The sequence below is a fragment of the Balaenoptera borealis genome (genome assembly GCF_965194805.1).
Source record: "Balaenoptera borealis genome assembly, chromosome: 21".
NCBI classification, from domain to species: domain Eukaryota; kingdom Metazoa; phylum Chordata; class Mammalia; order Artiodactyla; family Balaenopteridae; genus Balaenoptera; species Balaenoptera borealis.
This window is the reverse complement of record NC_138880.1, coordinates 18741605-18756688: the sequence shown is the minus strand read 5'-3', so window position 1 is coordinate 18756688 and position 15084 is coordinate 18741605. Positions and strand designations below refer to the sequence as shown.

The window sequence follows — 15084 nt, the reverse complement described above, 5'->3', positions numbered from 1 at the left end:
GAAGGAGTGATTTCTTAATGTTGCTTGAGGGAAATTAGTCACTAGTATTTTGTACATACTCTACCCCCCCTTACCCCTCACCACTTCCCTAACTATCCAAGGAACCGGTGACTTTTAGGGCTGGCACACACTTTCTTGACTTGCAGCATGTCTTTTGTTGAAAACTGGAGTGGATATGTCAGGTCAGGTATAGGAACTGAGGTAAACAGCATGTTAGTGTGAGGTTTTATGGTAACTTCGCTAGGAGTTGGGCTGTGTTTAATATTTGCTGCAGCTGGAGCTGTCAGAGGCTAAAATTTCCTCCAGTGTCTGTTTCTGTCTCCTCTGTAGTTTGGGGGTTTCCCTACAAACTTCCCTTAAAAAAAGAACTTTGCAGGTCTTTCAGCTGTAATCCACTCTTATCCTACTGGAGCCCAAGAGGCGGTAAGGTATGGGGAGGGGAAGTGTTCTATAACTGATTAAATCCCAGTCTTTCACTGGGCCCTGTCCCCGACCATGACCTTCCCAAGGGTTTCTTAGCTCCTCCCGCTCCCCCTTCAGTAGGGCGGGAAGGAAGCTGGAGGAGGGTAACTGGCCGTCAGGGGCCCAGGTGAGATAAGGCCCAGGTGAGATAAGGCCCGGTGAAGGCCTTTCCCTGGAGAGTAAGCCTTTAATATGGAGAATGCTCCGGGGGGAGGGGGGACATTTCAAAATGGTTACTTTCCCCTCCCTCTGCCAGAGGCGCCAGTTGAGTTTTTGAGTTTTCTTGGCTCTTCGCTGTAAGAACCTGCTGGGGTTCCTGGGGATAAAGCCCAGGAAGTTTGGGGTTCCCCCCTGAGACTGCGTCCCCAGGAGTCCCTCACTCTCACACTGGCCCTCACTCAGCCTCCAGCAATTCGTCCAAATTACAACGTAAGTGTTCTCGCTGGTTTAGGATTCTAGCGGCTCTGCTCCAGGTAAGCGGAACTCAGCTGTGAGTTTTTGTGTTTACCTCTCTAAAGTTTGCCCTGAGACCTCAATTCTCTGCCAGCTCCAGGAAGAGTCACTGATTTTCAGTGTGTTCCGGTTTTTTTCTTATTGTAGGGACTTACAGGCTCTTTAGATATCTGCACTTTCTTTTTTTTTTTAAAGGTTTCACATTATTTATTTATTTTTGGCTGTGTTGGGTCTTCGTTTCTGTGCGAGGGCTTTCTCTAGTTGTGGCAAGTGGGGGCCACTCTTCATCGCGGTGCGCGGGCCTCTCACTCTCGCGGCCTCTCTTGTTGCGGAGCACAGGCTCCAGACGCGCAGGCTCAGTAGTTGTGGCTCACGGGCCCAGTTGCTCCGCGGCACGTGGGATCTTCCCAGACCAGGGCTCGAACCCGTGTCCCCTGCATTGGCAGGCAGACTCTCAACCACTGCGCCACCAGGGAAGCCCTGCACTTTCTTTTAAAAACCATATGGTTTTTGAAACAGTATGGTAAAGTGCATTTCTCCAAGGAAAGTAAGTATTTTAGTCCCTCTACCTCACTGAGTGTGGATTATATTATTTTATAATTATATGTTAAAACATAGAAACATAAATTTAGACCTAAATTCCATAGGTCTCTAGTTCTAACCAACTTTTGGTTACAATATATTTTACAAATATAATGCATTTGTAAATTATGTTAAAAAACACTACAAAAATGCTAAAACTTTAATCAACTGTGTCACTTTAGGATCCTGTGGGTGAACCAAAACATTTTTCACAGGCTTAGCAGAAGGAAGATACACTTAGTTCTGATTCTGTACTTAGTCTGTTTATGTATTTTAACTTCAATAATACTTTGGCAGGAAACTTCTGTTCATATAAAGTTATATAAAATGATACTGATAACATCAAAGTTTTTCTTATGATCATCAATCAAAAGCTCTGCTAGGATGCAATTTTTCAATGCCAATTTTGATGAGGTATCTTTTAATAGTTGTATAAAGGCTTTATATTCACATGGAGAGATGTGTCCAATGCAACATTATTAAAACTTTTAATTATTAAAACAGTAAGTAGATAGTAAGAATTACTATCTATTACTTTGAGTCCAGAATAGGAAAAAATATTATCTTTGTGCAGATTTATCAGTAAATATATGGTATCATGTACCTTGTAACTAATGACCTGTTGGAATTTTAGACATTCAAAAGTATCACTTTATGAGTATAAAATGTATCTTCCTTTGAGTTCAGCTTGCATTCTTCTACCACAATGAGCGCTGAGAGACTCAAGTCAATTCTTCCAACCCATTTCTTTATTTAACCGTGAAACTTTATTTGAACATTGGGCATAATGTTACATAATCTTTAATCTAGACAAATATGTCCATAAGCAACAAAAACGAAGTCATGGAATCCCATAGCAGTAACTGATGATAAAGCAGCTATTCTGATGATCTGGAATATGCCCATGTTTGTAGTTTGTTTTCAATAGATCATCTGTGCTAACGGCCCCTGATAATACACACACTGATCTCAGACTGAGAAAAATGTGTTTGGCCAAGTTTTGAAATCAGACTTAATTGTATTTGAATACCAGCCCTGATGACTCATAGCTCTATGATCTTGACAAGTTTACTTAATATCTAAGCCTCAATTTCTTAATCAGGAAAATGATCTGACAAAGTTGCTGTGAATTCAAATGAATCAATGGATGTTAAAATCCATTCCCTCCCTCTGTTCTTTCCATGAATCATTAGCTTGACCTGAACATTTTCTACCTGGTTCCCTGGTAAGGTATCTTACAGAGAGTAAGACCTAATAGATAATATCATATAATATAATACATTATATGATATTCTATACACACAGAGATTTTTTTGTTTTAAATGAATGATTAGGTTGACTGAAGAATGTGGAAGCAATCAAATAGAGAAGTGGTTAGCATTGTGGAAATAAAGATATATACATAACAATATTACAGAGACATCCTTGAAATATAGCCCACTCTGGCAGAAGTGGACCTCATTAGGGTAGAAAGCTGGTGGCTTCACTTGTTATTTCCAGAGTCTGACTTTTCTAATCATGTAATATTGACAGGGCTATCCAAATTTAGCAATATACCTAGGGGTTCTTAAACTTTAGATTTTTGTCTTTTAAAGACCCCCAAAGGACCATAGTCTATAATAAGATGTATATAGAAACAGTTATAAAGGAAAGAGAGTGAGTTCTGATGTTAGTCTCCAGTTCCTCTTCACGAAGAATTTGGTGAACTAGTGTGGGTAAGGAATAGCCTTCATGCTGCTCCAGCTTGGGTCCACGTCTGTGATCCTACACTTGTCTAAAGCTGCCTGGCCAGCATTTGTGCTGCCAGCTTCAACACCTCTGTTACTACTGTTGTTAGCCTTTGCAGTAATGAGAATGGCTGTGGGACACTGCTACTTTCTTTCTCTCAAGCACTTTGCACTCTTCCTGCATTCTCTCTACCAGGCATGTTATCTCCTGGGGGGGGGGTAGTGTTCTGTGGTGCCCATGGGCAAGGCAAGGTCATTTTGACCATCTTTTGGTAGAAAGTAGGATCCCTCCCTGTTTGGAGCACCAAGAAGTATCCATGGAATATAAATTAAACACCTTCCCCCAAAAGAATCGATCTAAAAATTAGCTCATGCATGTAATGTTGTGTGTTTTTATTATACGTGTCCTACTGGAACTTGAATGTGATTAAATAAATGAGATTAAAAGTGTAAAACTCTGACAGGGGTAGAAGATGAAGGTCATTCCTTTGCTCTGATTCCATGCCTGAGACCCCTTTCCTGTATTATACTCTTGGGGAAATAAGTAACTTTTTAGGTGCTCAAAAGAGATCGATAGATAATGCTAACATCACTATAGACAGAGCTGAAGTGAGCAGTATGGGATTACTACTTTTCCTTAGTAGGAATCCTTTCCTCCTGTGTTTTGTGTTTGAAGCTAGAGATAAGGGATATAGGGAAAAGGATTAAGAAAAACAAATCACTTAAACATGGAGTCTTCCCTCAAGGTTATATAGTACGAAAGAGATCATGAGAATTAGTGGAAGATAATGAGATTAATAGAAGATAAATAATAATGAGAATGTTATAGAAGGCAGACATATCTTATAAAAAGGAAAAGATCAGTCCGCCATACATTATGTACCCTGTTACAATAACTCCGTTTCTTTTTCATTTTACTTCTCTTTTTCTTTTGTGAAGTCCTAGATGGGAAGAGGAATGAGTTATCTGACAAATTTAGATTTTGCACACTTGTGCACTGAGGAGAGTACTATTGAAATACATTGTTAAGAAAGATTTCCAACATACAAATGTGTCATTTCCTTTCTTCATGTGCCCTGCTGAAATATTATGTGATAAAGGTTTCAATTGTTAAGAGAGGGAAGTGGATAAATCAGTGCTGCCGTCTTTAGGACACACGGTAAAAGAAGTTTACTTATGCTTTTCCCAAATTGCTTCTATTGAGTGTATGTGTCTACTCTGTGTGTTTGTGTGTGTCTAAACGTATGTGTGTATGTGATATGTGAGAGATATATACATATGTGATCAATAATTTGTGGTAGAATTTTTTTATCCTATCCCTAATTATTTGATTTGATTGTTTCAGTGATAGAGATTTCTGCTAGATTTTCTGTGGGTGAAAAATGTATATGTGTGCTGAACTAGCAAGCGATTTTTGGCATATAATTGGGCATATTTTATTAAAAATTATTGACTTTATTCAAAATATGACTAAGTATATTTTAATTAGTCTCATCTTCTTAGTTTTTACATAATACTTTTGACTTTGATACTTCATATTGTCTTTACTGCTCATATAGCAAATCTTGGTTGGGCATCGATTATGTGCACTTCCCTGAACTAGATATAGGGAAAGGATACGAAAAATAAAATACAGTCTCTGTCTTCAGGAAGATCATGATCTAAGGCAAATTGGCATAATATAATTTGAGCACTGTAAGGGTGTGAAAGTGCTCTATATAACTACCGTGGGGATACAGGAGAGGCCACAACTACTTCAAGAGGAGAAAGAAAAATCTTCATGCAGGTGTTAGAATTTAAGTTCATCTTGAAGAATGATTAAGATTTACACGACATAAAAAATGGGGGTTAGGCTTCTCATTGGCAATGTGAGAATACTGATAGAAAAGTCATAAAAGTGAGATTATAAATGTTTTACACAGGGTTTAGGAGCTGTTGTTCTGGTAGTACACTGCCTACCTTCAGGCCCCAGCTCCCCCTCTCCCTAGTTGTGTTACATTAACTAGGTACTTCAGTGTTTCAGCTCTTGGTTTCCCAACCTGTAAAATAGAGAAAATACCTCATGGTGCTGCTGTGAGGATAAAATAAGAAGAGTTCATGTTAAAAAAAAAAATTGGTGTTTTAAAATAATGGTGATTCATTTATTGGTGGCTGTCTATGTACCAGACAATTTACAAAAATTATTTTTAATCCTCACAATAATTCTTTAAATTGATATTATAACCATATATATGGTTATATATATATAGTCATGTGTATGTGTATATATATATATGTATATATATAAAGAATCTGCAATCAAATAAATTAAAATATTTGCCAAAGATCACATAGCAAGGAAAGGACACAGCCAACATTCAAATGTAGACCTCACATTAAAGAATTGAGGCTCTTTCTCCTTCACTACAGAGGATGAATATGAGTAGCATCAGGGACAATACGGATGCTTCCAGGCCTTACCTTAATCCCTCTTACGGATGTGTTCTGTAAGTGTAGAGCTACTGGTTTCACAAACACGTTAACTTTATGTTCACTTCATGTGGGTTTTTAACTGTTCACAAAATCAGAGCTTTTGTTTTTAAATAATAAGATTACAAAGTTATTATTTACCCCAAATCTTAACGGTGAAATTAACATTGAGAGTTGGAGGATAAATTCAAATAAGACATAGTCTTAGAAAAAAGAATGTGCATTAAATTATATTACGTAAAAGAGTTTCTTCATATCTCTGTAAAGAAAGATACCCTGGGGAATGTATGAGCAATTGATATGAATAAATAAAAACTCAAGAAGAAAAATAAATAGTAAAAAATAACATGGAAATAGTCTTTCCACACTAAAAGTAAAAAAAATGCAAATGAAAGCCACCTTAAGGTATCATTTAACTCTTACTAAAATCTAAATAATTCTAAAATAAACATTGTTATTGAATAGTGGTGAATTTGGTTTAAAACATAAGTGACTGGAATCTTTGTAAATGTGTATGATCTTTTTAAAGAGCAGTCAGACAGTAGATACTAAGAAGTTTGAGATAGTCTTCCTGTCACCTGGTAGTTCAACACATAGTGAATTATCCTAAAGAAACATTTCGAAAGAAGAAAGCTTAAGTTATGAAAATATTTACAGCATCATCATCTATATTAGTTAAACATTGCCCTCCAAAGAACAGGGAACATTTTTTTAAAAAGAATTATAGGAAAATGCTGCATAAATAAGATACATATATTTGATGAATTATTATGTAGCCCATCATTTTAAATTTGAAAAAATAGTTCAAAGTATGAAGTTACTGATATGATTTTAAGGGAAATGCATAAGACCAAATGATAATGTACACTATGGTATCAATTTGTAACATGGATACACTCAATGTTTTTCTTCTATTAGGGTGATGGGATGATAGAAGTTTTGTCCCAACTTATCTTTAATAGTGTTATAATGTTTTTATAATAAAAACAGGAAAAAAGAAGAGTGTGTTTTCAAACAGAAAAACACTGAAATTCTTTCATTGTTTTTCCTGTTGTAGCTTCTCTAAACTTTTCACCCACTTCATGAAAAGCTGATAGTGCAGAGATGTGTTTCACTTCTCATGAGAACATGCTTTCGGTAGCCTATACAAACTCAAACGATTTCATAATTCTTTGTCAGTGCATTGACATTTGTTAGGAATAACTTTATGTGAAGTTACTTTTTCTCTTAACTTTGGAAAAGGCATTTAAAGGCACACTTGGATTATGTGAATTGTTCACTGGCTGATAACAAAACCTCACATGTGTATATTCTCTAACATTACTAAAAAATTTATACTGATAGAGTAAGGAACTGAAGGAATCTGGTAAGTCTCAAGAGTGCCTTTGAGGCAAAAGTGGGAACCTTGGTGAGATTTTTTGTTTCAGTTTCCTATTTACGCACAATTCAGAGAAAAACCTTTTATTTCCCAAAGTGTAGCAGAATTTTTTATATTTCTGCATTAGTGAAATGCAGACTTTTCTTGAGGCATAACGCCAGGTATAAAATCCAGTCATCTTGCAAAATATTTTGTCTTTCATTTATTCATGGAATTTCTCCTAGTGATGAACACATGCTAAGTGGCAGGAACTCTCTAGTCATTGAACCAAAGAGATAAAAACTCCTGAATCATGGATCTAACTTGGACAAAAAGAGACAGACAATAGACAAGATAAACAAGGGAAATGTATTTCATGTTAGACGGTGGTAAGTTTGGGGCTGGAAATCAAGGCAGGAAGGAGAAGAGGAAGTGAAAGAGGTAGGCTGCCATTTTAAATCTGACGCTGGAGAATGGTCTGTCTGAGCTAGTGAGCTTTTAGTCAGGACCCGCGTGAGATGAGAGAGTGTTCACATGTTTTGAGCAGAGGAGTGATATGGTCTGACTTACTTTTTTCAGAGGAACATTCTAGAGGCTGTGTGGAAAGTAAAATGGAAGGAACTGAATGAAGCTGAGAGACCACATAGGGAGCTATTAAAATCGTCCAGGTGAGAAAGATGACGGGGCTTAAGCCAGGATAGCAGGAGGGGAGGTGACGAGAAGCAGTCAGTTTCTGCTTAGGGTTTGAAATCAGACCAGCAAGGTCTGATGGTAGATTGGATGTGGAGGATGACAGAAAGTGGGTGACAAGGAGACCCCTAGGTTTGGGCCAGATTAGAAACCCAGATGGTGGTGTTGTTAGGGAGATGCACATCCAGGTCTGGAGTTAGAAGGAGTGGCCTGGGTGGGAGATGAAGATGGAGAGTCATCAGCCGTATAGATTGTATCTAAAGCAATGAGACTGGTGAGCTCACCGAGGGAGTGAATAAAGATAAAAGGAGGACAAGAACTGAGACCAGGTATACTCTGGTGTTAATAGTTTGGGAGATGAGAAGAACAAGCAGGAAAAAATAACCCTGTCCTCCGTGTACTACCTCAGTACTATCTTCAGCATCTCTTCTCAACAGAAAAGCATGAACATGACTAGATTTCCAGTATACACTCAAGGCATTTCATTTTTATACATTTACTGCTTCTTGATCTCTCAGCATCTGCTTCTGCCTCTACCATACAAGTCATACAGCTCAAATTCCGTGTGGCAGGTTATGGGTGACCTGCATGTCTTGACATTCTTTTCTTTTTTCCCTGACCCTGACTTCCTGTTCTACCATAGTGTCAAAGTTTCTTCCTTATTTTTAGTACTGCTATTCTTTCCTTACTTGCCTACTAAATGTGTTTGTTTCTATCTGCCATATTTTTTTCCTGAAAAATAATTTCTACTGTTTGACTTTTTTCTCCTAGTCTTTGTTAAAGTGCTACATTTTGATGCTTGTTCATCAATTCTTTTGAATTTCCTCCTCCTTCTTAATGCCTCTTGGATTCGCCCCTCAATTGCCTACCCCACTGCTACTATCTAAGATGCCTGGCTGGGTAGATAAAAATGAACTGAAATCTAAAAATTGGGATCGAGTGGAAGGAATGGCTTTGAGGAAGTCAGGAGTTGCTGTGCTACCAGATATGGGTCTTTGGGTGAGAGTGATCTAGAATAAAGTCCTGGCCTCTGGTTTGAATGACCATGCTTTTCTAGCACTGCCATATTAATTCTGTATTGCCATACACCTGATTATGTCATGTATGCCTTGCTACACAAAAAATAGTAAAAAATAGTAAAAAAAAAAAAAAAAGAATGATTATAATAATAAACAGATGATATAAACGGGTGGCATGCCAACATCAAAAATCCTGGAAAAAGAAAAGTTAGGGTGATGTGGAAAGTACACCACTGTAGCTAGCTGTATTATTTAAAAAAAAAAAAAATCTGATTCTGAGACATGAGATCTGAGCTGGATGTATTGGCCTGGTCAGGATGCAGGTAGTGGTTCTGCCATGGAAATAGATGAGATTCTCAGCGACTATGGAGACTAAGAACAAAAGAAAGAAATAACAGAAAATGCCAGCCATCTTATGACAATGTCATCTATGATTAACTTAATCTATTTTTTTAATGGAAAAAAGTATACTGATATTTCATACAGATCATGATTAACTAACCCTTGTTATACACTGCTCCAGAAAACAAACAAAACTCATGGTGCACCCAGAGTAGCCAAAGGGAAATATTTTTCATTCATCATGCCACTCAACAGATTTTAGTGTTCATCTCCCTTTCAGCCCTCTATACCTCTATAGCCCAGATATTTATTTATTTATTTGTTGGCTGCACCACCCAGCATGTGGGATCTTAGTTCCCCGACCAGGGATCGAACGCATGCCCTCTGGAGTGGAAGTGCGGAGTCCTAACCACTGGACAACCAGGGAATTCCCAGATATGGTCATTTAGTCTAATCCACTTGTAAACATTTATTAGAGAGTTTTCTTTTTCAGTTTTAATAAATCTACCCAAAGAAATCACAGTTTGAAATACAGTAATGTAAAAGATGTATATTATCATCTAAAGCCCATAAAAGATAGATCAAAGTGTAGAGGCCTAAAGAAAAACAAAATTGAGGACTTCCCTGGTGGTGCAGTGGTTAAGAATCCACCTGCCAATGCAGGGGACATGGGTTCAATCCCTGGTCCAGGAAGATCCCACATGCCGCGGAGCAACTAAGCCCATGCGCCGCAACTACTGAGCCTGCGCGCCACAACTACTGAGGCCCGCGCAAGCTAGAGCCCACCCGCCGCAACTACTGAGCCCATGTGCTGCAGCTACTGGAGCCTGCACTCCACAATAAGAGAAGCCACTGCAATGAGAAGCCTGCGCACCCCAATGAAGAGTAGCCCTTGCTCGCCACAACTAGAGGAAGTTTGCACGTAGCAACGAAGACACAACGCAGCCAAAAAAAAAAAAAAAATTTATAACTCACTTTAATAAAAAAAATTGAACTTAATCTCTATTTCAGGATGTAAGGGAAATCAGCAAAATATTTAATGGACAATATATTTTTTGTTACTAGTAATATAAACCAGATCCCTATTGCTAAAACAAAAGATAATTTTTTTGCTTACTTTGTATAGGTACATCTTCAATATTATATTTGGGTAGGTTGTGAAAGCGAGGTCAATTTATGACGTTAAAAATGCAAGAAGAGATTGATGAGTAGGATGCCCCCAGCTACGTGCCTCTCTGGCCTCTTCTGCTGACCCTCTCTCCAGGACTCCTGATTCCATGATCCTGATTCGCTCTAGCCCCCATGTTCTTCATGCCTTTATGCCCTTTAACATATTTGCCTTCCCTGGAATATTCTCACCCCAAATTCCTGCTCATTTTTCAAAACTCTGATAAATTGTCATCTTTTCTATGTTTTCACCTTGACTACATACTTTCCCCAAAGAGTTAATCCCTCCTCTTTGGACTATGCCTGTGCTTTGTGTGTATACATAACACGTTGTGATTTTTTATATAGATTTTAGTCTTTCATTTCAGTGCATAAATTTTTTGGTGGTCGAGAATATTCTATACATGTTGTCTTTAGCATCCTAGACACTTGCACGGCGCTTGGTATAATGACACATGACAGAAACTTGTTGGACTGGCCTACGTGAAGGGACAGGTATTTCCATCTGAAAGTCATTGTTTGAAAATATCTCAATACTTGCCATCTATTTTTTTGTTTTTATGATATAACATCTAACACTCTAGAGCCAATTTTAAAAAATGAGATTCTTTCTTTCTCCCAAGAAAAGTTTTTTAAGCCAACGAGGCCCTGTACGTTCTAAATTGCAAATGTATTTGAAAATATATGTGGAGCTTCTGAGCAAGTATATGGATAAAAGTAACATTCATCCTGCTTTATTTGAAACCAAGATTAGATCAGTGGATTCTCATTCTGGATTTGCTGCTTTCTTTTCTCTTTAAAATAATAAAATGTTTAAGTTTTCAGTAAAAAGCATTCATATAGGCTTTGACAAAGATCTGTAATATATATATTTAAAGGGTTAAGCACACAGAGAGTGTTTTGAAAGATATCCCCGTAATGTTTTGAGGAATCTGTATTGTTGCTGATGCTCATGAAGATATGCATTTTTTTCATTAAAACAAATCTTTATTAAAGACATGTTAACTGTCAGATTGCTCAAGGAAAATATTGGAGAGAGAGAGAAAGTTCCTTACTTTTCATCCACATTGGATATACATGCTGAAGAGTGATTCTCAAAGAGGGTTGGATGTTTGGAAATGTGTGGAGATGAAGTTTCTGGATTTTTTGGAGGGAGAAGCAGTGACATAATGATTAGGAGACATTGTTGATATTTGATGGGTGGCAGCCAGGGGTGGTAAACATCCTACACAACTAAGACAATCCTTCACAAAACAGAATGGTCCCAACCAAAATGCTAGTAGTGTTTCCTTGAGGATGCAGTGGGATGTGGTCATGGCTATTTGCCAATTGGAACTGACAAAACAAAAAGGAATGCTGAGTAGGAACAGGCTAGAGACAGTGGCAGTGTCCCAATAATATAACATGGTCACCCAGCTCTAAGATTGGTTCCTGTTCAAGGAAACTATCAAAAGAGTAAGAATGTAGAATAGAAAAAGAAAAAAAAAATCTGAATTATGGGCAAAACCTATTTACCAGTAAGTTCTCTACCAGAAGAAACAAACCTTTTTGGTCCCCCTACCTCTAAACATCCATCTTTTTAAAAAAAAAAAAAAAAAACTATATGAGACTAGTATCTTACACAGATCAAATCAGATCATTCATTCAACAAATATTTATTAAGTATATTCTATATTCCAGGTTGCTTTAGGTTCTGGTAATATAATGTTGAACAAAACCAGACATGGTCCTGCCTCTTATGTAGCTCACAATCTAGACAGATTTATCAGATTTAAAGTTTTCACCTCTTTTACAAAAATATTCCCATTTAGAAGACTTAGTAATTTGTTTCCTTTTTTTGGTTTGTTTTGTTTTTCTTGTTTTTGTTTTTTGTTTTGTTTCTTGCTGCGTGGGCTCTGTTGCAGTGCGCAGGCTTCTCTAGTTGTGGCATGTGGGCTCTCTAGTTGTGGCACACGTGCTCAGTAGTTGCAGCATGCAGGCTTCTCTCTAGTTGAGGCACGTGAGCTTAGTTGCCCTGCGGCATGTGGGATCTTAGTTCCACAACCAGGGATCGAACCCACGTCCCCTGCATTGGACAGCAGATTCTTAACCACTGGACCACCAGGGAAGTCCCAAGGATGTTTCCTTTGTATATAGGTGAAAATGGAGTCATAATATCTCAACTATTACAGCCAAAGCCATAGTCAAACACGTGAAGAAGGGGCTGGTAGACAGACTGACAGGAAAAGATTTCTAGGTACATAGCAGGGGTGTCTAAATGTATATACTTTGTGAGCCCATCCTTTATAAACTGAGTTCAAAGTCTAAAAGCTTTGCCACAGTCCTAATTGTTTTTTTTTTTTTCTTTTTGGCTGCATTGGGTCTTCATTGCTGCGCTCGGGCTTTCTCTAGTTGCGGCGAGCGGGGGCTACTCTTCGTTGTGGTGCGCGGGCTTCTCATTGTGGTGGCTTCTCTTGTTGCGGAGCACAGGCTCTAGGCGCGCGGGCTTCAGTAGTTGTGGCGCACGGGCTCTAGAGCGCAGGCTCAGTAGTTGTGGCGCATGGGCTTAGCTGCTCCACGACATGTGGGATCTTCCTGGACCAGGGCTCGAACCCGTGCCCCTGCATTGGCAGGCGGATTCTTAACCACTGCACCACCAGGGAGGTCCCCCAATTGCTTTGAACTGTAGTTTTAAAATGCATTTAGCTAAGTTTTATTGTCGTCTCATTTTAAAAAATTGTTTGTTCATTTGTTTTCCATGGCAAGTAAAAAACTGTCATCCAAATCAAATAATAGAGTGAATTAAAAAGGGGGAAATGGCAGGAGAGTCTGGACCTGAATTAATCAATTTGGCTTCCTGTAATAGTGAATGTTCCCAGATAATCGTTTATTTAGCTTCACATCTGCCTAAGAAAAGAGAATGTAGGTTCTATAAATTCCCCCTCTGCCCGCTTCCTCCGGAGTGGCTGAAGCATTTAAAGAACAGACTCCTTGGTCAGATTAATAGGATTTACAAAAAACTAAGACCAGGTTATGGAATGATACAGGTACAAACTGCAAAATAACGAATCTCCTTGGTAATATTTTAAAAAATATATTGACAGGAGTTGAGTCACATCCTTACTTGTCAATACCTCTTCCCAAAGTAGGATGAACGTTTGCATATGAATGATTGTCCTTCAGTTTCTGAAGGAGACATGAGTTTGGTGTACTGGAGCTGCCAGTACACTCAGTTACAACTTCAGCTGTGCTAAATCCATAACTCAGCATTAGAGAATATAAATAATGATCAGAAGATGTTGGCTTTAGGCTAAATTTATCAATCAAATGAACTGAACTGTTTCCAAGAAAAAGTCATACAATTTCTTTTCACGGCAAATGTTCTTAAAATGCAGTCCTCAGATGGGCAGCAACAACATCACTAGAAAACTTGTTGGGATTGCAGATTCTTCACCCCCTAACCTAAATATCAGAAACTCTGGGGGTGGGGCCCCCCAATGTGTTTTAAAGGAAGCCCTTCAAATGATTCTGATGCACCTTAAAGAGACATAGACATAGACTGGGTCATAAAATATAATAGATTGTGCTTAAAAAGATACAAGCACATATTTGAGATGCTGCCAATGTATATAGTGAAGGAAGCCCTGAAAGAAAAATATGTGAGAAAGAAAAGAAAAAAAAAAAAAAAAAAGGAAAAGAAAGGAAGGGAAGGGAAGAGAAAGGAAAGGGAAGGGAAGGGAAGCGAAGGGAAGGAAAGGAAGACAAAGGAAAAGAAAAACTAAGTTTTTCCTGGCTCGTAATCTTGTGACTAGACTTTGTTAAATCTTTCTAAAGGAATAAAGCTGATGCCTCGGCAAAAGAAAACTTGGCTCATGAAGCTCTGATAAAAGACCACAGGAAACATTTGTTCCAAATTTTGCATAACTGTTTGCTCTATCTGGAACCTCTGATGAAAGATCACAGGAAATATTTCCTTCAACTTTTCAGCTACTGTTTGTTCTAAGGGAAATTATTTTTTTCTTTTCAGCTAAATGGTTGTTTTCTGCCAGTTGGGTTTTTTTTTTTTTTTTTTTTTTTAGCAAAGAGAGCAAAGTTACCTCTCACTCTAAAAAAACACACACCTACAATCACAGGTACCTACATTTGTACATAGAAAGATACATGAGTGGGTTCATGTAAATCTGTCTTTTAATGTTAAAATTAAAACTTATGGGTAAGTATAATATGTTGCTATATATGGCAGATATGTAAATTTAACTAATTATACTTGTTCCCTTGCTAAAATTGGATTTTAATTATAAATTTCAATTTGAAACTTTTTGCCAAAGGGCCCTAGCAATTCCATGTGTAATTATCATATTTTTCCACGTGTTTGTTAGAAGTATGGAACCGTGGGAGAGCTCTCCCAATCAACAGGAGGACACTGATAGTTGTACAGAATCTGTGAAGTTTGATGCTCGCTCAATGACCGCTTTGCTTCCTCCGAGTAAGTAGAATAAGAGTCTTTCAAAGCTGCACTGATTGCCCTTTATCTCCTTGTGTTTGTAGTTCTTGTACCTATCATCGGAATAGTGGCAGGTACAGTATTCTAGAGTTCTGAAACTCAGCAACTCATCTTGTGAATTAATTATTGCAGGAGCAAAAAGAAGCAATCGTGGAGAATGTCCTTAGAGTTAGTGACACTATGTAAAATTATGGTCTTGAGACTTATCCTAGATGTGTATATTCCATCTGCCAGGTTGGATTTCAAATTTAATCACCTGACAGATGGAATATCCCATCTTGCTTATAGTGTGGTTGCTCCTTCTCTTTTTTAAAAAATTATTTTTTTATTTAT

General features: G+C 38.0%; 1 protein-coding gene across 5 annotated transcripts in view; it reads left to right on the top strand.

The window, feature by feature from the left end:
* MSR1 (macrophage scavenger receptor 1) overlaps window positions 1-15084 on the top strand; it is an 86766-nt gene that overhangs the window by 14421 nt on the left and 57261 nt on the right. For 2 of the 5 annotated variants that reach the window (XM_082374806.1, XM_082374803.1), the window contains exons 1-2: window positions 4143-4383; window positions 14627-14733. In XM_082374806.1, coding sequence (XP_082230932.1) covers window positions 14631-14733 — 103 coding nt within the window. In that variant the 5' untranslated portion in view covers window positions 4143-4383; window positions 14627-14630. Of the gene's footprint in view, window positions 1-596; window positions 936-4142; window positions 4384-14626; window positions 14734-15084 lie in introns of those variants that run through there. The other 3 variants (XM_082374804.1, XM_082374807.1, XM_082374805.1) reach the window with 3 other exon arrangements.